General features: G+C 43.1%; 2 protein-coding genes across 2 annotated transcripts in view; one reads left to right on the top strand and one right to left on the bottom strand.

Moving 5' to 3' along the window:
- The window catches only part of disp2 (dispatched RND transporter family member 2), a gene marked incomplete in the record, with an annotated part of 12,071 nt that extends 2,670 nt beyond the window's left edge, over positions 1-9,401 (bottom strand). The window contains 10 exon segments of the mRNA XM_062397874.1: positions 1-138; positions 762-920; positions 1,134-1,231; positions 2,053-2,168; positions 2,788-2,903; positions 3,455-3,578; positions 3,719-3,748; positions 3,834-4,096; positions 4,328-4,469; positions 9,032-9,401. Of these exon segments, the coding sequence (XP_062253858.1) occupies positions 1-138; positions 762-920; positions 1,134-1,231; positions 2,053-2,168; positions 2,788-2,903; positions 3,455-3,578; positions 3,719-3,748; positions 3,834-4,096; positions 4,328-4,469; positions 9,032-9,123 (1,278 nt within the window).
- Positions 9,402-12,760: 3,359 nt separating this feature from the next.
- pkdccb (protein kinase domain containing, cytoplasmic b) lies at positions 12,761-23,570 on the top strand. Its single transcript, XM_062398076.1, has 7 exons — positions 12,761-13,490; positions 14,521-14,661; positions 16,726-16,997; positions 17,349-17,428; positions 17,723-17,830; positions 22,000-22,176; positions 22,582-23,570. The coding sequence occupies exons 1-7, from the start codon at positions 12,906-12,908 to the stop codon at positions 22,686-22,688; spliced, it is 1,470 nt and encodes a 489-aa protein (XP_062254060.1). The 5' UTR covers positions 12,761-12,905; the 3' UTR covers positions 22,689-23,570.
- The last annotated feature ends 1,380 nt before the right edge of the window (positions 23,571-24,950 follow it).

A 24,950-nucleotide genomic window follows, 5' to 3' on the forward strand; every position in this document is an offset into this window, starting at 1 on the left:
CACCATGCGGGACTGTTTGCAGCGAGACGGGACGGAGGAGCAGCCGCCGTGTTTGGGCCGGTCGACGCAGGCGTCCACCAGTTGTCCTTCGTGATAATGCGGAGCACACTTCCTTAGCAGGTTCAGAGACTCAGAAACCTAGAGACAGATGGAGAAATTCAAATGAGGTTCTGTCACTACGATAGGATCAGTGCACTTCAGGAATTTATACGATGATGGAAATTATTATTCAATATTTTGTTACTTTTCATTTACAGCAGTTGGGAAGTTCATTTATCAAAAATAAACTAGAGTAACCATCTCCGATTTGATTAAGAAGTCAGTTCGTCTTATTGATGTATTCTTGATGCACAGAGGAATTCCATCCCAGGCTTTACCTTCCATACAGCACCCAATAAGTTCAGTTCATTCTTGGTTTGAGTCCTTTCATGGGATATTTGCTAAATGTGTAAAATGTATGAAATTCATAAAGTGTACAACTATGAGTGGAGAGTCTAACATTATCTGTTGGGGCCTGATACCAAAATCTGACATAAGTGAGTGATTCAGTCATTGACAACTCACACCTCTCCCCCAACCCAATGGAGTGCTTAAAGTAAAACCACAAAAAGTAATTTTATTTTAGTCAATTAACTGATTCCAATGTCAAGAAATCCCTCTCATATTGCAATAAAAATACTGCAAAGTAATGTTTATTTTGCCATAATGATTATAATTTAAGCAGTAGTTTAATTTTTCAAATATGTAGAATGTTACAGAACCTGGTGTGAGGTGAGGCTGAGACAGCAGGAAGCATTAGTGAGGACAGCCAAGTAATTCCCCAGAGACCAGCTCGGACAGCAGCCGCTTCTGGATGTTCCCTCAGCCTCCACCCTCACATGCTGCTGGCACAGGTCCTGGAACTGAGCCTGGGAGCGAATCTGAATCAGACAAGGAAAATATATTTTTTGAACACATGCCCAGACATATAAGTGAAGGTACACAGAGTAGTGTTTTTAATTCCTGCAGAGTGTTGAAAGTATGAAGTGGAATCAGGGAAAAGACAAGAGTCGAGATTGACAGAGGTGATGACAAAGGGAAGAGGAGGGAGAAGACTAAAGGTGAGATGAAGGGCTGAGTAAATCAGAGCGGACCCTGGACTGCTCCATCTCGCACATGGCGTGGATGGCCTTCAGGCTCCAGAGACTGGCTGAGTTTTCTGATCTGAAGACCAGCTGGGCCAAACGCTCGCCTGCAGGAGACAGACGTACGGAGTCAGCGCACAGTTACAAGACGAGCAGCTGTGAATCATGGTTAGAAATGTTCGGTTGCCACGAATAAAGTTTTTGGGGGGTATACTTTTTTATTTCTTTGTCATGTTACTGCATTAGGCCCTTCTCTGTTGGGGATTATAAACATGTAAATCCAGTATTGCATATACACAAACGTGGGGGGACAAATAAAAGAAGACATTCAAAAATGAAATAATCAAATAAAGAACTACTACATATCTATAAAATGACTCGATAAAAAGCTTTTTTTCTTGCTAGTTGCTAATAAATCTATTCGGGGAGCTTCTGTGTGTTTTATGAGGCAAACAGAAGTAGAGTCTTAATCGAGCAGCTCATTATTTCAATGAGGCGCTTGAAGAGGACAATCTGTGATACGCTGCCTGAGGAAAAACATTTACCAAACTGTTCTATTTGAATCTGCACTAACAGTTCACATTCTCCTATTATCTCACCATTTTGTAAGTTTGCATCCAAACCGTAAGTTGTTCTTGTTTGTATGTCGTATTGTTTTTATTGTTCTGCTGGGCGTGATGATTAACTCCTAACAAGCTCCATTGTTTCGCCCTCAGCTCACAGAGTTATTATGCAAATAGCTCAGCTGCTGAATAGGCACTCATCACATTTACATTGTTTTTAATAATTTTATACTTACTGCTTTGCTGAGTGTGCTGAAGGGAGCCAGCTGTGTTACAAACCTATAATTAAGCTCGGGCTGTTAATTTTGAGGTGTTTGGTATTCTCCTTGTTTCTGTGTTTTATGAGCTGATCAGGAGTGACCCACCTGGAGCGTCGCAGGGGAAGGAGTCCGGGGACGAGTCTCTGGCTAACATCCTCTTGAAGCGAAGTCCTGACGTGTCTTGTCCAACGCGGCTGTCTCCATCGACATCGGCCCCAAAACTACAGCCCAGGTGAAACACACATACTCTTACAACTGGGCAGAATCATTTGGGCACGAGCAAGTTGTTACCACACCACTGTCTCTCTTTCAAATGTGAACCTGTTCTCAAACAGTTGAATTCTGAACCGAACTACAAACTAGGCTGACTGTGCAAACAAAACAATGAGCTAAAGGTCACTAGAAAGCTGAGGCAAACCACGGAGATTATTTTATTTATTTTTGTTATTGCTGATATAATAATAACAATGATACTAATTAACATACTTTCTAGGTCCTTTAAAAAGAAGAAGTTAAAAGTTAGGAATTAAAGGCAAACAATAATGAATGAATGTAAATGTTACAAATTTTAAAATCGTAAAAAACAAGTAATTATTCTATCTAATAATGCTTTTATGCATAATAAATAGATTTTTTTATATTTGTATAGAGACCCTAATAAGCAGTATAGATAATGAATGGATGTATGGGTGGATATTTTTGTTCCATCATATCAGTAAAAATTATTGGTATTATCTCTGAGAAAGGTTATGCATGTGTAAACTATATTTTTACATTGAGTGAGTGGTCCCCCCCCCGTGCAGAAACCCTGCACTCCCTCTGAAATCCACCACTGCTGACCTTTTACTGAGCTGCTGAGGTAGAGGAGACAGAGTTTTCCCCGGGCCTGTGTTCTCCTGCAGCTTGGACAAAGTGGACTGACGGACTCCGATATACGTTCCCCGCGGCTCGAAACCCTGAAAAAATTATTATGAACACACAAACACACACACACAGAAACGCGCACGTAAAAAATGCGGTGCCCTTCAATGCTCTACAGCAGCTCACTGAATGTCTATTCAGCATCACAAGCTCCCTGATATCTTTTCTGAACTCCCATAAAGAAACGGTCGACGAGTGTTTGACGTTATCCTAATTATATTCTATCATGTAAATAAGATTATTCATTAATAGGACATTGTTGTTAGTCACATTTTTACAGCAATTATTTTATCCGGTGTTTATTGTGAAAGCATGAATCTCAAAGGTGAGAAGAGGTTTTTAATTAACATGACAGAGAGTGTGATTCATTCTAATTCACTGTTGTTCATTGAACCTGAGACGAGACTGAATTAAATGGATGAGATCATGAGTCATTAGGGAAACAGTAATTAACACTTAGCCTGTGGTGGTGAGGGAGGTTTGGTTTGTAGTTTTGACCGAGGGAATATGGTAGATGCTGTGTGTGTGTATGTGTGTGTGTCTGTGTGTGTGTCTGTTTGTGTGTCTGAGTCTGTGTGACACCCACCAGCAGTGGGTCAGAGAAGTCGGGCAGTGGACCAATGAAAAGTCCGGCCAATGAGCATCCCAGCAGCAGCAGAGCACAACCCACCAGCACTGCCAACGGGTAGTCCACTATCACCTGAGAATAACTGCCAAATAGAAAGATCACAGAAGAAGAAGTGGTGGCCGTCAGCGACTCTGAGCAAAGGTTAATTATTATGACCAGACAAAGTGTGACTTCCAATCAATACCTTTGGGATTCATAGGGAAAATTGCTTTCATTACTTACTTTCTGAGGAAGCAGAAGAGTCCCCCATCCCTGTTAATACAGTATTAAATACTTTATTAAGATAAGAGTAATGATAAATGTTATTATTATTGTCAGTCCATCTCCTCTAACTGACCTCACTGTCACCACGTGTCGCTGTGTTGGCTTCTGCGTTCCGCCTTCATTCGAGCCGTGCAGCCAGTGGCATCTGACGGCACCGCGACCTGACGTCTGATGAGCAGAGCTACAGCCGTGTCCCACTCTCACCACCACACCTCCGTCACCACCGGGACCTGTTGTGTTCGAGTGACAGTCGGGGCACGGCCCGTGGCGGCTGCAGTGGGAGCATTTCTGGGGCTGTGATGAGTCATAGGCGCCGGCTCTAAGACCCTGTGGTACCTCAAGTAGAAAAGAGAGCAGGGGATACACAAATACACATAAATTACCTGTGGTCCTCTATTTTATGCAGGTCTCTAATACCAGTCAGTCTGTTGAGTGACACAATGGCTGTATTTTACACTGCCTCCAAAATCCTTGAGCTATTTCTAACTTTACATTCTGACTTCATTTTAATGGGTCCTCATACATCAATTCCTAACAGCACACAGTACAGTCAGTGTTCAGTCATACTTGATAGAGCTGGCAGGAGGACGAGGGTCTGCCAAGGCTGCTGCAGCTGTCGCACAGCTCCCCCTCAGACTGGATGACTGTCAGCGGGGCCTCTGCAGAGTAGACGCTGTCAGGAGGGCACAGAGAGACCACCGGGATCTCGCTGAGGAGAGGACACGAGAGGAGAGGACGAGATTAATGAGCATGAGAAAGTAAAATTGGGTTTTACAATTTCTCTCCCACTAGGACATCTCTGTATCCCTGCTTCAGCTTCCCATTCTTTTCAATGGCGAACACTGGGGTGAGCCAGCAGGACCAATGAGGTGAGGAATGGATTTCTGATACAGGAAACAAGGAGGTCCAATTATAGGAGACATCACGTTAGACTGAGTGAAGACTCATGGGTAATGGCCGCGGACAGAACAGTGGAGTGAGGAATGATGCGAGTCTGAATCAATCCAATAGATTATGTTGCTTGGTAGAGAAATGTCAATTATTACGCACATAATCTGTATTTGATTAATGTGTTTATGGCATTGCAGGGTGTTGGCCGGTCAGTTTGGTACAGACTTTGGTAAAATCCAAATGACAGAAAGATTTACATTAAAGCCAACTGCCTTTGAGCTTAAGAATATTCCCTATCCCAACCATTTTCTACTATTCTACCACAAACACCCATATAAACACTCTGTAAAGTGAACCAGTGAAACAAACCAGTGGGTCAGTCAGTCCACATTGTGCATCCACACATGTCTAATAGACTGTATATATAAAGAAGGACAACTTGTCTCCACTTCTTCCCAATATTCAGAACTGAAGCCATAATATTCCGGGTACAAACGCTGCCATCTTGAACGTTTTGAGCCGGAGTCGGTGCTGTGGTGATTAGGGGACAGAACCGCAGGAGTGAGGTCCTGGTGATAGACGGAATCAACCAATCGTAAGTCAGTCTCAACTGTCAAGTGGGACATTTCACCCTCTTTTTACTGCATCAAATAACGAATCAAAACCAAACATCAGAAAAAGTAGCACCTTAAAAAATAATTAAGTGTGAGAGCAACTACTTAAAATGACAGACACCATCTTTGAGGTTTATCTGTCGTGTACTTAGACTTTTTTGTTTTAGCCCAAGTCCCATCCTCTAACATGGAGGAGGCAGTGCTTATGACCAGCCAGCCACCCACTAGGTGGTGATGGAGATGCTTTCGAGGAGGATTCATTTTGTCCTCCTCATATACAGTCTATTGTTCAAACCCATGGAACTTTACTTGGAATTGAAGTGACCCATACATTCACAGAGCTACTAGACATGTCAGACTGAATTCCCCAAATCATGAAAAATACAAATTTAATTTGATGGTGGAGCATTAAAAGATAAATATATTCCTGTTTGAATGTTTTCCTCACTTTACATATAACAAGCTGATACTGAACATATTGTACCAAATATTGTCAATGTGGAATAAGACAAATTTAAAGCAGCTAAAAGTAAGGAAACCTCAAATAGGGTTTAACTTAATAGGGTTAAATCTGATCTTAGTCACAGCTTTTTTAACATACTTCCAGAATTAGAATTTCAGAACACTTAGAGTCTCCTGGTTCCGAAGCTAGACTAAATAAAAAGAGGAAACTGAGCTAACGCTCCAGTTGTCTCAGTGAAGGAGGCCGCGAGGTCTGCACAGTCTGCCACATGCTTGTTTTTCCACAGCAGGCTGGATGCAACCGCACTTCCTGTCCTGTCACCATAGCGACGCAGTAAGTCAACAGAGCCCAAATGACCTCACACGGTTTTATTGGAATCCCATAACAAGGGGCGCAGATGATGAGTAGCCTGTTGGGCTCGTGGCGTACAGTAGCAGCGGGACTGTGCAGCTGATTAATGGCAGAGCTCGGCGAGGACCTGAACCTCTGTATTCGGTTGTGTCACAATAAAGCTGTAATATGATCTAAATAATAAATAGCTCCCAGTGTACTCAGCAGCTCTTAGCGAATGTTTGTCATTTAAGCTTGGCGCTGGAGCGAGAGAGTAAACACACACACAAAAAATAGGATTTGGAAGTCAACAGTGTCGACTTCTTCAACACGATCTGAACAGATATTTTGTTCTGTGTTATAGTAAAGTGAGAGTTTAAAGCAGGTTGACACAGCAGCAGCAGCAGATACTGTGTAACCTGGCAGCCTCCTCACCGCAGGGCTCAGGACGGGAGTGTTTAAGCCTGTTATCCCTCGTTGATGGTTTCTCACAGGGCTCACATGCGCACACACACACACAAGGAGAGCAGTGTGTGCAGAATCATCAATATTTCAGAGGGCTAATACAAAAATACATCCCAGAAGGTGTCACCGAGCTGCTCCACCCGCTGATGTCCGAACGGGCTCATAGATCAGAGTTTGAAAGAGTAGAGTATGAGCTCCAACTAAAGTTACTCTGGTTTCATTTTGCAGAGTCCGGCGTCATTAACTTAAGTTCCCCTGTAGCCAATGTGTAGCGGTTCAATAACATCAGTGGGGATGAATATTAGAAACAGCTCTTTAGGGTGAACAGTAATGCCCGTGCTCACTGTTGCATACTCATGTAATAAACAGATATTAAACTACTGTATGTTAACTTGAGTGAACTGGTGTTCTGTTGGTGGGATTAAAGAGAGCTGCAGTACAACCATCCAATGTTGGTATTGTTGCATTTTTGAGATAGAGCATGCTCTGAGAACATGTTATTATAGAGATATTTTAAGATGTATTCAAAGTCATTACAGATGTTACTGGTATTTACCAATAGTATTTCAGTTCTTTTTAAGGTAGGGTTGGTCATTTGTTTCTGAAGCAATTTGTATCTTATTTGATGCAAAGTGTAGCCTGCTCTTGCTTGCTTTTCCAGGATTACCAACCCTAGCTTTAACTATGGGAGTTCATTTTGTCACCATGAGTGAAGCTAAGTGCGTATAAGTAATACCCAGAATATGTGTGTGGAAGAACCTGAATGGTTTCTGCCAATAAATTTGAGTAATTCTCCCGATCTCTGTTTTCAGCACAAGCACAGTTCATTCCTTTGCATAATCCCAGTCTATCACAGATTCATACTGGAAGGCCACGTCAACATGGATGATGATGAAGGCGCAAACTCGTTTCTGAATATTTCTAGATTATTTAGAGGAAACATAACTATCCACTAAAGTCTGACTGACTTGTTTTAATCAAACTGAAAGGACCTTATAATCACTTGCCATTTTAAAACAATTTAACAAAATAAGTAAATACGGTTTAAGTAGATGTTAACATAAATTAAGACAAATAGATTATATGAAACAGATTTTCGAGGCAAATTGTTTCATAGATTTAAGATTCAATTCAATTTTCCTGTGTACTTTGACATTTTGAAGAACTACCACCTCTAACATTAACAGTTTCAACAAAAGTAGAAAATGTTTATTACTTTTATTATCTAGACTGTTTTGATCCAATAATATGATCAAATATATCCTTGATCCTCCTGTATCTGTTTCAGTCAGGTACCTCATCTACAACCATGATTATGTGCAGTCGTAAAAAAATAATTCACATCTATTATTTAATTTAAAAAAAGCAGTATCACGCTTTGAAAGTTCTGCTGTGTAAAACAAGTCGTAGTATAATCAGCAAATGTACTTGCTGTACTTTTACCATGCTGAAAGCGGAGTTTAATTAGTGGGGTTAGTATTTGGAGCTGAACTATAGAGTCTCAGAGCAGCTTTAGAGATGGAATAGACTCGAGCAAGGAGAATCACAAAGTGTCTGTCAGTTCTCACTTCTCTCTCCTCTGTCTGCCTGTAGGAATCTGTCTTTCACCGTCTGCACAGCACATGTCTCTCTCATCAACTCCCAGGATACTATTCGGTGTCACGACCTAAAACATGTCTTAAACTGTCAATCACACACACACGTGCGTGCACAAAAAACAGGACTGGAGCTGAGCCTGTATGCAGGAGGTACATACTTTCTTAAAAAGCCAGCTCAGGTTCAGCAGGAGGTTACTATCAAAGAAGGAAGGCTCTGCAGGATCCTTCTTTGAGAGAGACTGATCTTAAGAGTAGCAGACCTTGGCTGTTTCCAGTTCCTCACTCGTTTTTGACTCGGCCATTTGATTTGTCTATTTTTTGTTTTGTATGCAGCGCTGCCGTATCAAGTTGGTGACAGGAGGACAGTAGTGACCCAGAGAGCCGACGTGACCGAAGCAGGAGGCCGAGGACACAGAGCAGGCCTCGCAGTTCTCGAGTCAACACTAGTGTGAGTGTGAGAAAGAGAGACGATGAGTGTACTGCTCTCACTTGTGCTGCATATTGTTCACTGCATATCGCTCATAGGCAAAAATAATATAGGCAACTGAATAAAAATTCAGTTTATGAGATGATAAATTAAAGAAGCAGTAAAAGCAATAGATATACTCTTAAACCAAACATTAATTCTGACAAGTTTGTTGACAGCAGCGTGAGCATCTTTTGGTTTCACAAGCAGCGCAACACAAACAGGAATCAATCGTTGTTTATTATGAAAGTGCAATGGGACAATTGCGGGAGCAGAAATCATATCATGTGCGTGATCCCATTGTCCACGGCAGGAGCACAGCTGGACTGAGTGTCAATACTCACAACGGCCACCGGAGGGTAAAAGCACATCCACTACACTGCGTGTAAATGCCATTTAATTACAAGTTCCACTGGAAGCTACAGATGAAATGATGAAACCCACCTTTGACAAGACTCCCGGACCCCCCTCTCATCCGTGGGAGAATCATCCATCAATATCGCATCCGTGCTTTCTCCTGCAATCGAGGCATCCATCTCCCTCCTGACGCTCGTTGAGTAAAAGCTGAATCTGAATCATGGATCTCTGTCTGATTTTGAACCGAGCAGTTCCTCCATCTCACACCGGGTCCACGAGGATCAGAGGTGCGAGCTTGTTTTCGAGGCTGATACTACACGCACGCACACCAACACACACGCACCCACACACACCGGAGCATCGGCACCGGGGCTGTTTGGGTTAATCTGCCCCGAGCCGCGCTCTGATTGGCAGAGCCGCGGTGATGCTGAGGACGCTGCGGTCGCTGTCCAACCGGCCGCGGTGCTGGAGCTCCGGCGGACGGACCCCGAGCATCAGCGCCTGATGAACCGGCGCCGACAGCAGCTGCAGGGGCCTGTTTTTTTTTTTTTTGTAGCTCCGTTATAAGAAGATAGACAGTCAGTGATGTGGTGACAACAATAACTTCACTGGGAGCTGCAGCTGCTGAATATGGACTGATGGAGTGATTCAGGTGAAACCAGTCGATGGGTAAAAGCGGTGTCCTCAGACTTTTTGCTTGATTCTAATCTGCTGCAATCAATAGGAGGCTGAGATCATCGGAGCATTACATTAAATAAAGGTGCAAGGAAAAACCCCATGACACATTTATTTCCGCATTCAAGCAGCAAAATCTTGTCTTTTTGTTTTTAACAACTGTTACAAAAATAAGCAATTTGTATAAATGTTTTATCCAATTAGCCTGAGTTAACTTCTTAGATATTGTGTTGACAAATCATGTAATCCTCCTTACCTATGTGCATCCATGTGTAAAAGCCCAAAACAGCATGTCCTGCCCTTTCAAATGTGCTGCTCCCTCCTCCTGGAATCATCTAAAGATGTGAAACTGTCACAGCTGGTGGGGGATTCATCCATTTTAAAAGATTGAGAAATAGCTTTGATATGTCATGTATGTTTTTTGTATGAAAGCTGTGTTATGTTATAACAATTTGTTCCTGCCTTCTTGACCAGGTCTCAGGTTTCAATCACAATAAAACGTTTACTTAATTAAGGATATACATAACATATATTTTTGGATAACCAATTGCAGACATGTTGCCTACATTAAAGAACTATTGACATTAATCAACAACCTGTCAACATTTCTGATATTCCCAGACTAACTGCGAGGCATCAGCATCTATAAATGGATAACTGACATTATTTGTGCATCACCCAACAAAAAAGTTTTATGCCAGGTGTGGCTGTTATGCTTGTCTTGTGATTAATCAAATGATTTATTAGCCAATACCCAACTTATTGTTCATATCTTTACAGATAGTCTTTTATTAGAAACACAGCATGTTGGAATGAGTAACATTTGGACAAGCGACCGTTTCGAAACAAGTGACCTATGTTTGGGTCATAGGTTTGAGATGCTACTCATGCGCTATTGCTTCTCGTATTTATTCATAAACCATTATTCGAATAAGAAGCTAGAGCTCATGAAATCTCCTTAAATGACAACTCATTGGAATGTAGCACTGAGTAGAAATGTATCATTTTTATGAGATGAATACATGTTTTGGATGCGTAGTTCTTAACTGTGAATAATCCTGCAGCTATAAATCAAAGAACAATTGTAAGACGTCAGGGGAAAACATGGAAATCTCTCAAGTAGCCTCTCAAACATCTGTTTAGTTCGTTTCTGCAGATAAGATGATTCAGAAAAAAGTTGAGCTGTCGAGATGTGGATTGGGCATAAGGACAATCAAGAGGGAGTTTCTAACAAGTTATGCTTAATTCTGAAAATGTAGATTTACTGTTTCTCATTAAGAAAACAGGTCCGGTAGCTTTAGTTTTGACATAATGAAGTAATGAAGAAAAAGGGAAGAATATGACTCTGGGCTTCTTATCAAGAGACGCAAGCCAGAAAGCCAAGTCGAGCAGCAGAGAAGAAAGGAGAGACTGTGATGCAGCAGAGCCGTGTGATTCGCTGCTAATGAGGCAGCCTCTGGTCTGGCTCTGGTTATAAATATGAATCATGGCACCGGGCCCTCCCCTCTGAGGGGCCATGCTGGAGAAAGAAAAAGGAGGTGATATATTGGAAGAAAAGCAAAGATCTGGGAAAGGAGGGTGTGAGACAGTTCTGGGGAGATCAAAGTTTTATTTCTGGGTTTAAATAAGAAGCAGAGACAGCAGAGGGGGGGATTTCTTTTACATTTTTTATTTGAATAACTTAGCTTTAGTAAGTCATGATGTGGAGAACTCATTCCTGCACAGTCCAAACACATTTGCATGTTGAAGTTTCGAGTGTTTCTGTGACTGATCATGTTCTTATGGAACAAAGGTTCTGCTGTGTTGGTGGTACATACTTTTCTGAACAGCCTGTGTTGCAGCTGACACTGCTAATGCCTTGTTGACTACAGACACTGATTAACTTACACTGTTGTGCTTTGCAGCCTTGCAGAAACACACACACACACAAATGCACAAACACACGCACACAAGTTAAAAAACATGCAAACCAACGGATATGCAAAGCCAGACCAAAACGAACACACGCACATACACACACACACACACACACACACACATGCTACACATGCTACACAAGAAGAGAACATGCAGACCAACACGTATGCAACTCATGACAGGCACTTATGGATACCAGACCCACACATGCACACACGCAGCCATACAAGCACATACACACACACAAACACACACATACACACACACACATATACACACACATAATGAGAGGCTGAAGAGAGAGGAGGGGGTTTGGCTTCTGGCTGGTGCTGAGGTGACAGCCGTGGTAATTTCCTGTGGCAGATTTCTTGGAAACGCTTCATTACAGCTTCACTACTTCCTCCAGATCTGTGAAATACAGTCGTATAAATACACATTCAACAAGAGAATGGAGTGGGTGGAGACAAAGAGAAAAGTAATGCACTTCTGATAACATGCATATATTTAATATATGACTTTAAATCAAAGGATAAGGCTACTGATCATTGAGAAATCTGTCTCACAAGTGATGTTGCTTTAAGGGAAATAAAAAGGTGTTTTGCTGCCACCCGTTGGACAGATTGTGGAGGTGTCTTCATGCCTGTCCTTCTGAGACTATGGATGCGTATAATATCCTGATAACTATGGGGTGTTAATCAAATATTAACCCTAAATGTTAAACGTATCTATTAAATCTAAATACTGAATCTAACTGTAAAAGCAAAATCTTAATCTGAACGTTAAATCTAAATGTTAATTCCAAATGTATATCTACTGTCAAATTTAAATATACATCTTCAATCTGAATCCGAATCTAAATTCTAAATCTAAAAGTCAAATCTCATTGAAAATGTTACATCTGAAATGTAACCAGATCACACCACTAGCTTTAGATTAAATGAATCAGGACACTCACAAAACTACATTAACATTATATTTTTACTCACATTTCAGGTATATACATTTATTTGTATCACTGTTAAATTAAACACTTGGATTATCATGAGACATATAAACAAATAAGTATAAGTAAATACGTGTAAGTAGACGGACAAAGTGAAGTGAAAGCATGGAGGCGCTTGTGCACGCGGGCCTGAGCTCTCCTGCAGAGTCTCAGCGGGTGTAAAGTTACGAGCGCGCAGGACACACCTCCAGAGGGAGTTCCTCTCCGGGTGGAGGTGGAAACAAGGAGCTGATCACTTCTCCTGCTCCGAAGTCAGGAGGAGTCTTTCCTTCCACTTGGAGCTAGCGGTCGTCGGAGCCCGCGGCCGTGCTCCCCCTTTCTATCCCCCTCTCTCCAGCCGCTGAGGCCGTGCCAGCGAGAGGAGAAATGCCCGAGATGGGCAACTCTTTACGCGCGGCTGCGCTCCTGGCGTTCGTGGTGCTGTCGATCCTCGTGTCACTGCTGGTCAGCAGCGTGCAGCAGTACGGGGCGAGAGTAGCGCACTTTTCCAACGCGACTGTTTCTGCCGCTGATGAGGAGCAGCTCCGCGGGGCGTTGATTTACCAGCTCCAACAGAGGCGCAACGAAATCCTTCCTCTGCTGTTACCTGAGGATGAACCGTCCGAGGGAACCCGACTCGCTCCCCAGCTGGACTCCTCTGTGGATTACAATCTGTGGAATGAGATCACGCACGGCTCCAGGAAAGCGCATATGGATGAACTGGGCTGCGACTCCCTGGTGGACATGCAGGCTGTGGAGGTCCTGGGCTCTGGATACACCAAACTGGTTGTCAAAGTGAATCTGGCTGGAGGTCAACCGGTGGCTTTGAAGCTGGTCAACGAGCAGGGAATAGACATGGGGAAGTGTGTTGAGGATTTTAAAGACCCGCAAGGCTGCCGGGAGCTCGTCTCCTACAAACTGCAGAAAGAAATAGTCCTGTTACAGAGGCTGGAGCATCCAAACGTCATAAGGGTGAGGTTTGACTTTTGTTTTTCTTCTGTGCATCAGTTCAAACACTTCATTAATCCAGTAAATCGTTCAATTTGAGTCCAAACGCCCAAACAACGTCGTAGAGAAAATGTTTTATTTTAAATTGAGGTCAACCTGTGGCCTTAAGAGTGATCAGCGAGCAGAGGATAGAGAAGGGAAAGTGTGTGCAGGATTTTAAAGACCCACAAGGCTTCAGTAACTCTTAAAGAAATAAATATTGTTACATAGACTACAGCATCCAAACGTCGTATAGGTTTACGTGTGACCTTTGTTTCCCGTGCGTGCATCAGTTGAAATACTAAAGTGAACCATTACCATGTGAAGTTAAAGTTCGAAAACCCAAACAACATTCTAAAGAGTATATTTCATTGCACGGCTGAGGAATGTGTTGGACCTCAGGAGCTACTGGAAATACTGATGGAATATTATTAAGACTTTCCATAATCCATGCACCGCTGCTCACATTTTCCTTTGTCTCACACACAGCCGAGTCAAAGAAAGGCCTCATTGGCTTTGCAGGACTTTCCCATGTAATTAAATTAAATTCGCTGACCCCACTCTGACCCCTGGGTCCAGTTTGGCGAGAGCTGACAATGTGCCTCTGTCCTCCCTGCTATCCCAGGTTGCATCTGAAACCCCCGGCGGTTATTCACTCAAACCATTACAGCCCAATTTAGAACTAGTTTGAACTAAACGGCTGGGTTTGCAGCTCGCGTCCAACTGGTCGTGTGACAGCAGTGCGCACGGCAGCTCGATTAAACTCACAAGTGTACGGACCACATTCCCCCTGTTGGCTATAATGTGATTTTATTGTCACAAGTTTGAGCTGCAGGGAGTGAGGCTGGCAGAACACCGTGTCCTCTCAGTTTACACTCACACACACACAACTTCCAGCCTGCTGCTTTGACTGATATCTGCACAACTAAATGCAAAAAAAAGAAAAAGTATGTAATTGATCTCTTTTTGTGCTCGGCTTTACCGCGACTAACCCCCGTTGTTCTCTACCCCACAGCTCAAAGGCCACTGTGCAGGAGACTCAAGAGTCCAGGGAGGAAGAGGAGAAGAGAGAGGAAGAGTCACGGTCATTCTCGAGCAGGGGAATCCTCTCCAGATGATCCAGCTGCTCCAGAGCCCCTGGGAGGACAGATTCAGGGTAAGCCCGTCAGCTTCCTCTCTTTTAGCTCTTGATGCGCACGCCCTGTCATTTAGCCTGTACAGTGCACCACACACTCTCACTCACACACACACGCTGAAGAAGAGCGCACGTACCCATGTGCAAGCCCTCACTCTTCTTCACCAGAAAAGATGAGGGTTGAGGGATGAGGGGTCTTGGACATTTGAAACCGCTGGAGGTCCGACATCTGCCACTCAGTGTATTTGATCAGGCTGAGGTTGAAAATGGAGATGGCTCCTGGAGTTAATCCACTGGAGGCGAGGAATTTCAGACAAACACACACACACACACACACACACACACACATAGCGGTTTGGTCAGCTATCCTTATTAGGACTTTGCAATGTCAATTGTGGACAGCCAAACCAAAACCTTGTATTTTACGTGATCGGTTTCTAACCATAATCAATTCATGCCGGACGTAACCACCATTCACATATCGTTAACCTCAACCAGGACCTCAGAAATTAAGTTTTGACTCATTAGCACAGTGCTTTGCTCCCAGTGAGGTCTAGTGGTCCTGACAGGGTGAGTGTTTAGACTGGTAAAGGTCAGACACACACAGGGAGCTTCGGCTCAACCCCCATCACAGGTATGCTCACAGTGGGAATCAACTCAGGCCGAATTCACACTGCAGGGATCCAAGTATGTGTGGCTGTGTGTGTCTTTGCGCATGATTGTGTTTGAAAGAGAAAGAAAGAGAATGAGTTGCAGCGGGCAGAGAAGCATGGGAGCATACGTGTTTTTCTTACTGGATTAGCAGCAGTAACATGGCGGTCTGCGAGTATCATCGCCACGCCGGGCCTCATTTTGGTCCATCGCACAAGCAGCCGTTCATAATACCCCCCCCGAGCAGCTCAGCCCCTTTCAGCTACGTTGCATATGCGCAGGCTACAGTAATCCACGGGTGTTTGGTTTCACCCAACCCTGCTTTTACAGTGCTCCGATCCCACCGGGTGACGTCCGAGAGACTCGCGGCATTACCTAACACTGTGGCTATGTTTGCAGTGTGACAGGATCATTTCAAGCTCTGTCAGTGCGTGGCAAATGCCTTTTTATTTTGCCTGTAGTGGCCTACTTATTTTCCCTTTCTGTTTTTATTATAGGATTTAAAAGGCTACTATAAAAACAGTCGGAGGAAATGGTTTGCAAATGTGGTCAGGGAAACGTCATAAAAGCAAATAACTCGGGTTTATGCAAGACTTGACTTTTTATGTTTTTTACCATTTTTAGCCTTTTCATCAAACTTGATTATATTGTCTGATGTGTCACTTTCAGGAAGAAACCATACAAGGAATTCATCCGGTGCTATCGACATTTTAAAAAGCTTCTTATTTGACAACATTGGAAGAAGATACCAGAAAATATAACTATTGCTTTTATTATTGATTCAACTGGAAAAAATTAAAATTAGTAAATTAATCAAATCCGTGATTGGCAGACAATAAATCAGCAACACCTTTGATAGTAGAATAATCACTTTCTAAAAAAAAAAAAAAGCTAGACAAATTATTTTAGCTTCTCCAGAGAGAGTTTTTGCTGTTTTCTTTCATTTTTTCTTCTTAATTTTTTGGATGTTTGACTTGTTTTTTCCAAAAGCAGTAAACTTTGGCTTCAGGAAATCGTGATGTGAAATATTGCAATGTTACAGAAACTAAAAGCTATTTTCCAATCCCCCTCCCGACAAATCCAACGAAAGAAATGCTCAAAGCATAAACTCCTTTTGTGTTTTGGTTTGGTATATTAAATTAAGATCACTGTGTTGGAAATGACTGTGAACAAACGTGAAGGTAATAATCATTACCTGCAGCTTAATGTCAAATGCTTAAAAACAGTGTGAAATGAGCCTGTTATAACATCTTGAATTGATTGAATTTTTTGTGTTCATTAAAGTTTGAAATGATAGAGAAAGCCAAAAAATAGCACATCCACACTTAACTTCATTCCTAGTTGCCAGACCAGTATGTTCCTCCCTGTCAGAAATTGGGTGCAGTTAAACCAACTATCCAGCTGATCAGGTTTCGTCATGTGCTCTCTCCCCAGGTTTGTCTGGACCTGGTGAGGCTCCTCCACTTCCTCTCCCAGTCTCCTCTGGGCTCCGTGGCCCTGCTGGACTTCCAGCCCCGCCAGTTTGTCACGGTGTCTGGCGAGCTGAAGCTCACGGACCTGGACGACGCCAGCGCGCAGGAGACCACCTGTCGGAGCGACGCCGACTGCACCCTGCAGTTCCCTCACAGAAACTTCACCCTGCCCTGCTCGGCCGGGGGCGTGTGCGAGGGCCTGAATGAGAAGAGGAACATTTACAACGCCTATAGGTAAGAAGGAGCGACAGTTTTACTGGTTGATGGATGTGTGACGGATGGACGGAGCGGCAGCCACATGGATGATTCCTTAAATACAGGCCGAGCCGACACCTTAACTGTTGTCGACAGTAAAGACATCCAGCAGAAAATTTGCAGTTACATGGAGGAGATAAATTAATAAGTAGTTCCAGTGGGAAAAAATGGAGAGTTTCCCCTCTAAAAAGCTGTCGGATTTCTTTTGACAGCTTTATGGACTGTTTGTTTTAACACCAATGTGAGACATGTCATGTTCTGTGAGGACTATGTGATGGGGCTTGTCTGTTTCTCTGTCTGTCTAAGTGAGTTGTCTCTGCTTGGCCCCAGGTATTTTCTCACCTACCTGCTGCCGCACCAGGCCCCGCCCGGCCTCACACACCTGGTAGACCACATCATGAACTCCACAGGTGAGGACTAGAGACGTCTCGACATGACGGGACTCCGTTGTGCTATTGAAGCTCCGAAAGTAAATCACGCCAATATTGGAGGCGTGTAATTAAGTGAGCTTCTTTTTAATGAGCCTCGGCAAAGTGCCCCGCGACGTGTAACGCAGTAATGAATACAAGTTGTTATCTGTCGAGATCACACAGCGAGGATTACACGGGAGAGCTTAGTGGAAAATAAATCATATATGTTGGATGACTTCACGCAGCTTGTCAGTTCGATCTTCTCACCAGGCTTCGTGCTTTGTATGTGTCCAGGGGAGCTGAGGGCTGACATCAATCAGACGCTGGAGGCCTTTGAACACATCCTCCTCCTCTACAAGTCTGGCCTGCACCTGGACAACCTGCCTCCATCAGTAATCAGAGGTACGAGCTTGTGGAATGAAGGTCGCTTTTGTTTTTTTTTATATAAAGTACAGTCGGCCCGCATGCTTCACCTTTTTTTTTCACTTATCGAGAAAACTCCGACAGCCTTCACCACCTTCATTTTGTGTCTTTAGAGAAAAGTGAAAAGGTGAGGGGGGGAAGGGGAAGAAGAGTGTTTCTCCCATTCATGCTGTTTTGACAGGTTTATTAGGCAGCTGGTATGAAAGGACCAGATGAAAACAGAGTGGCATTAATCCTGCATGTCTCTGGCTCACAGAGCACAGTCGGCCCCTCATTTAACCAAACAGCGCCGGGATAACATCCAGTTTTTCTATACAGAAGAAAATAATTATTTCGTTATTTTCGCCTTTCAGAAAAGTTATATGAGCAGAGCTACGGACATTTTCCTGAAATGTTCCAGAGGGACGTTACGTGAAAATGCACATGTCCGAAGTCAGTCAGTCCTGACATTTCCCTAAAACTTTACCTGCCAGGTAAAGTGCTGTAAAGATAAACAGATGATTTCTGCAGCGAAATTAACACGTCTGAATGTCCCAGACCTTTTTCCTGTTTTTGTGAACTCGTCTGACCTGGACAATCTTCTGCGTCATGTAACAGGAAAATGTCTAAAGTTCGTGTCTAAAATCGACTTTAGAGATTTCTTCTTGAACTTTACTCTAGTTAACATACTATTTCCTTTTTAAATGGTTCCTACAAATCAAAGGTTTTCATCTCACTTTTCTATACTCTCACTATAAACCCCAGACGTCCCTCACATTTCTTCTCTCCAACTCTCCGCCCCTCTCACTCCGCTCCTGCGCCCCTCACCCCTCCCGCCATATGAAATATTAATAACAGAATGACTGGCCCGCGTTCCTGTGGTGAGATTTTCCCCGTCCCCCAGATGCTGGAGTGTTTATATAGCAGCGCTTTGTGAATTTAATCACACATTCAGGGTAAAGAGGCCTGGCCGCTGAGGCTGACATCGAGAGAGAGTGTTTTAGTTTAACAAGTTGGTGCCTTGAGCCAACGCTGCTGCCGCTGAGTGTGTGTGTGATAAGACCTCGAGAATTGTGTATATTCTTTTGCCATATTTTGGTTCTTGTTGATACAAAAGTAGTTGCTGGACAAACTGGGTGGAATTTGTTTAGTCAAACTTAGTTGAGCTCTGTTTATAGTTTGACACTGGGAAATATACTTCAGTTAAAACACAGCTAAAGGTAGCAGCAAGTACTTTCAGTCATCCTGCTGATTGGAAAATGTCTGGCTCTGTTCAGAAAAAATCTGCATATACCCCTAGCAGAAAAGTAAAAAGAAAAAATAGATATGTTATATCTTGTTCGTTTGAGGCTCTACTGGCTGATGACAGGGCTTTAGACTTTAAGGGCAAACGCTGGTGCCAATGGGCTTTGGACAAGTTAATCCTCAGCTTGTAGTTTTAACATTCTTTTTGATTTAAACAAATAAAGTATGATGTAATGTTTATTTATGGAGTTTGAGAGGTGTTGATAGGTGGATTTTTGGACAGAGCAGGTCTTAGCCTGGCATCAGCAGAGTGTTCCCTTTGTATGTGGTCTGGAACGTCTCAGTACATTCTTGATTTCGAAGGCCTGTTATCTGCATTCCCAGACCAAAGCACTTCTATACGCATTGGATAGACCTGCAGCCAGTCAGAGCAATGAGCCGGTGACATAGAAGCTACTTTCAGAAAATGTTCTGACCTGATTTTTCTAGATATTTTCTGGATACTGGACCAACACATCAAGTCGGACAGAAATAACTCCTGAAAGCCATAATATTTGGGCATAAGACAAAACGTTTTTGGTAAAAGGGTCTGAACTCTGAAAATTGGTACTGGACAATTCCTGGGGTTCACCTTTTACATATGAGGAATACAGCAGGAGATTGTTTGGGTTAGATACGGGAAACTGACAAGGGTTGGAGCCTGAAGGAGGCAGGACATCACGGATCAATGCCTCTGCAGCAATCACGTATTTGGACGTTATCACCAAATGATAAGGTCCACATACGTTTGGACATGCGGCAACTGACTCAGACATTTTGCATTCTCACGCACGGCCCTTCCGGACTTCAGTTTGTGTGTGAAAGCAGCTTTAGGTTGTCAACAAACGCTGTGTGTTTGTTCTTCTTTTCAAGGATAATAAACATGCCATCCAGTTTGTTTAATACGACCTCTGTACGCAACCTCTCCAAAGCAGAGGCAGCCATTTTGGTTGTTGATGAAACAGCTCTGGTGGCGCTACTCTTTCCAACCCAGGCCATTGTAGACGAATGCTTATAATTGAGGCAACCCGTTTCAGGACGGATGGAGCTGTCTGAAACGGGTGGAGAGCCAGAACCATGTTAGAAAGCGAATAAACACGAGCTCGCTGAAAAGCTCTAGCCGGGCTTACTGTTTACACATATCTCACTCCATGTGCTGAGCTAGCCGGCTGGCAACCGTGGCTGTATATTTATCGGACAGCTATTAATGTAGTTGGATCTCCCCGCCGAACTCTGCAAAGAAAGAGCGAAGAAGCTCATGTAGAAAAACGAAAGGCAAAAAAAACATGAGCTCACTAACGTCTCGTATGAGGAGAGAAAAAAAATCGGAGTCGCAGCCAAACACACAAACACAAAGCTTGATAAAAGAAGCCAAATGGCCACACAGCTCAAAGAGGAACACGGTGTAACAACATGAACGTGCGTGTGTGTAGAGGGGAAAAAAAGATGCTGATCACGTACCAGGTCCTAATTTGAAATTGCTGACAGATGGAGATTCGCTGGTAATGTAACTTCTCCAGCTGAGGGCATCAGTTGATTGGATAAAGAATCTGGTAAATTTGTTTCTATAAAGACAGCTGCAAATACAAAATTATGTTGCAAGGATCCAATTTATGTATGTATACTTTCTATACTGATTCTATATATAAATACAAAGGGAACACTGTTTCCTGCTGTTCATCTTATACACACAGAGCTTATATTTATCCGGCTCTGTCTGTGCAGCGTTTGAGGCCCGACAGTCTGCGTCTCCCCGGCAGGCCTCATTTTATTTTCTCCCCCGAGGAGGAGCGTCCAAATACTCCTTCTCCTTGTTCGCTTTTCTCAGAACAAGAAGGTAGAACGTTGCGTCTTTTTCCTCTCAACAATGCCCATACACACTCACACACACACCACATGTCCTGCCATTTAAGAAGGTTAAAAGTTTGTGCCTCCTCCATACGCTCACTCACAGACTAGGCTTTTGTCCATTTCTGCATGTGTGTGTGTGTGCGTATGTGTGTGCCTGTGTGTGTGCGTGCATGCATACTTCTTTCTCATGGCTCCTGCTAATGTGAAGCAGATGATTTAAGGCCAGATCCACCAGAAGTCTGACTGGGAGAATTATAATGATGAATGAACACAAATGTTTGGCAAGAGGAAGGTGAAGTTATTTCTCTCTTAAGTGCAGAGCAACTGTTTGTGAGACAAGAGCCTAAATTGGTGTTTTTTTCATTTTACAAAGTCCAGAATAGATGTTCCTCATTGTCGTTAAAAGAAGAAAACTATGAAAAAATAATGAGCAACATTTGTTTTCTATGTGGCTTTTTTTCGGGGGGGTTTTGTGGTTTCTGTTTCTCGGTTGTGTGGATTTGCTGCTTTTCTTTTGCTTGTGTGAAACTGGTTTTGGGTTCTGGACAAAGTCAAGCAAAACACGTCTCAGGATTTCCTTTAAGACCAAATGGTTACAAAATAATTGCGAGTTTTGCAAATGAAATCATTATTATTCAGTCTCTTCAGATGCATCCCTTTGTCCTTAGAACTGGCGACAGACATGGGCTATAAATCAACCCACATGCAGAAGAGATTGGAATTTTTTGGTTAGGAATATATATTATACTTAAGTAATGTTTGTCATTTGTCATCCTAAAGTTGAATCTTCACTTTAAATGTGTCAATCATAACCTCAGTAATCCCTTGGACTCCCTGTAGACGTTCTTCAGTTACATGTTTTCCTTGTTGCTCCTCTTCGACTTCCTATCAGTTGTCTCTGCCTTCTGCGCCGCGCTGAATTAGTGTCCCCCACGGGGATCATTAAACTTTCCTCTCGCCCCCAGAGAGCGCTTCCAAAATCTTTCAGCAACCTCATTTCATTGAAGTGGCATCTCTGTGTCTCCTGTGGTTAGATTACACCCTGATCCGAGGTATGGGAACCTCCGGGAACGTGGAGTACCGCTGCTGGCCGTCCTACAGCCAGCAGGGCTGCGTGCTGTCGGTCCACAGCGCCAGGGAGGCGGCGTTCATCTGTAACTCCCACACGCAGTGCAACAGCTTCACCCTGACTGGACAGAAGACGTGGACGGGTTAGTAAAAGCAGCAGATAAACTCCTCTTTCTTCAGATCTGTTACCTGATCCCAAATTGTGTCCGATTTGCTTTCTTCTCAAGAAGCTCGGTCTTAAATAAAGTTTTACAACTCGCACACATAAACACATAACACAAATCAAATGGGCTTCATGCACAAACACTGGAAACGCTCTGTGATACGTTTTTCAGAATAGGCAGCTAAATCCAGTTTGCCACATGATTGAGGCTGCTGAGTAGACAAACTGAGCCACTAATTCTTTAATCTTTTGATGAAGCCTTTTAAATGTTGCAATGTGCACAGTTATTAAGGATATCGAGTCACAGCATGTTGCTTAATTGATATTGAAAACGTGTTAAACATGGTTCTTATTCTTTGGCTTTCCTTCTCTTGTCTTGTCGCAGGGCGCCTCCTGGCCTCCTTCAGGAGCGGCTTCAGTCATCTGGTGCCCGGTGGGACGTCAGAGGTCTACGTGAAGAAAACCAAAGCCCCCGAAACGTCCACGGCGTGACGCGAGGAACAAACAGAGCGGCCCTGTATTGAACCTCCTCTGAGTCGCTGCGGAGTGAGGATGAGAGCGAACGCACAGCCGGTGATGTGAAGCAAAGCAAAACGTTGCACTCAAGATGAGAGACAGTGTCCTCCTCGTGAAACATGATGCACGCAGCTCGTCTCTGTGGGTTCACGGAGACGGGCGCAGGGGACGACGCGGCGTTTGAAGCGAGGCGAGTGAATGTGATGTATTTATAGGGCTTCTGCTCGGTGACTGTTTGATCTGCCTGCCAGCTCACTGCCTCTGCCAACTACTATTTAAAGGGATTTCCCTTCAGGTACAATTAAGGAGGGAGAGCCTTGTGCCCTTGACATGTTTTTGTTTTTTTTCTACCATGTCTTTATGCACCATGTGTGTTGGCTCTCGTTGTGAGGCCGGGTCCCTGTAGTAGGACTTTCAAGCCAAAGAGGTAATGAGAACAGCCACTGCAGCTCAGCGTTTGAAGCCCGAGGACGAGAAAAGAAAACAAGCTCTTATAGAAATACACTTTACTGTTAATGCGCTGAGGTTGCGGCTGTTTTTTCACGGTTCCCTGGCTTAGCTGCGCTGTGGTACGAGAGGGAAACAACCATGTAAGCATTTACACATAAACAATGAGCATCGATGATTCAAACCATTCCAGAGTCTGTTTTACATACTTTTGTAAACTTAGTTTTTCTAGTGCTTAGTTCATAAATATTTATATGATCAAATTAAATGTAAATGTTCTTACATGATTGTGCATTTTAGCTTATACGTGCACCTTGTGGGTGAAACCTTTTATTTTCAATGAAAAATTATTCACTTCAGTGTCTTTTTTTTTTATACTTCACTTATTGTAACTGTACAGTTTTACAATTTGTAATTATATAAATGTATTGTTTTTAATTTTTGCTGTTGTGGTCATTTGCACTTTTAATTCATTTAAGTGTTACCGTAATCAACAGGTTTTTATTTATTTCTCATTAGCACGTGTGCGGGTGTGTGTGTGTCAGTGAGGGAGGGGAAACTTGCATGTGTATACTGACCTGGTTTTGTGTGTGTTTAAGTCCTTTATCTGATCGCGTGCCCCCACATCAACAATCTGTGGCCCTTCTGAATGGGTGAGGCTGCAAACCTAGGGAGCTCCGCAGAGTTTGCACAATACCAGAGGAATGCATTGAAATGCAGCGTCATGCTGGGCTCATTATTAGCCTTAATTAATACATGTAAATTAGCTTACTTACTGGCCCCTTTCTTATGTTGAGGGAAGCGGCATTACTGTTAGACAAAGACAGTCATCGGGGACAATCGGGGCTCGATCTGTGGTTTGCACACGAATGGGCTCCCCATCTGTGCCTGCCAGGAGGAACCTGGTGAGGCCCAGATAATGGCAGGACTGCAGGGTGGCAGACTGGGGGATATGTAAGGTCAGGAGTTGTAGTATCAGGAGTCATCAGCCACAGAGTTTCTGGTGAGACAGAACGACATGTGATAACACATAAATATATCATCCCCACACTCCTCACATATTTCAGTATATATGTAAACTGGTTTAATCTGAATTCTAGCCCTTCAAAAAGTCTTGCATGATTTAATATGATCCACTAGGTCTTACATATGTTTAGGTAAGTGTTAATTATGTTAACACCACTTCTGTAATGCTTACAAATTAGTTCTTGTTTTAAGAGAAATGTTTTGGCAGCTCGCTCTACCTGTCACTGGAAATATAAAAGAGGTTTGAAGGGTTGTTCTCTACTCGGCCACTCCACCTTATCGTTAATTATGGGGAACCGTAAGTAATGCTGGGATTCCGATATTGTAATAGGTGTTATGTAATTTTAGTTATGACTGTTTTTAAAAGTCTTATGTTGAGCTTGTTGAAATCTGCAGAAACCCTGAAATCTCTTCTAACAGGGAAACTTTTAATCCTGATCTGATCCGACTGGCTGGAGAAACACAATGCAAAAAAAAAATATATAATGAAAACAAGAATACCAGATTCCAAATAGTTTTGTGATGATTCCTTTACCATTCAGCCATACCACCGACTTGAAAGGACATGTCCTGTCTAGAAATTACACTTTTATGGCTGAGACACAGCAGGGAGGCCTCAGGGTCCTCTTTGGCTCATGTTGGCCCCTTTTTTGTCTGGACAAAGCTGAGTGATTAGAGTCTGATTCTGGAGATTAGGAGTCTGAGTCACATTAGATAAAAAACAAACCAGCTCACTGGACCAACACAGCAGGTCTGACTTGAAGT

This window comes from Platichthys flesus, chromosome 10, assembly GCF_949316205.1.
Source record: "Platichthys flesus chromosome 10, fPlaFle2.1, whole genome shotgun sequence".
Taxonomy (NCBI): Eukaryota; Metazoa; Chordata; class Actinopteri; order Pleuronectiformes; family Pleuronectidae; genus Platichthys; species Platichthys flesus.

Coding starts and splice junctions, on each gene's coding strand:
- pkdccb (XM_062398076.1), top strand. CDS start 12,906: ATGCCCGAGATGGGCAACTCTTTACGCGCGGCTGCGCTCCTGGCGTTC. Junction 17,429..17,722: donor CCACATCATGAACTCCACAG/GTGAGGACTAGA, acceptor GTATGTGTCCAG/GGGAGCTGAGGGCTGACATC. Junction 17,831..21,999: donor GCCTCCATCAGTAATCAGAG/GTACGAGCTTGT, acceptor TCCTGTGGTTAG/ATTACACCCTGATCCGAGGT.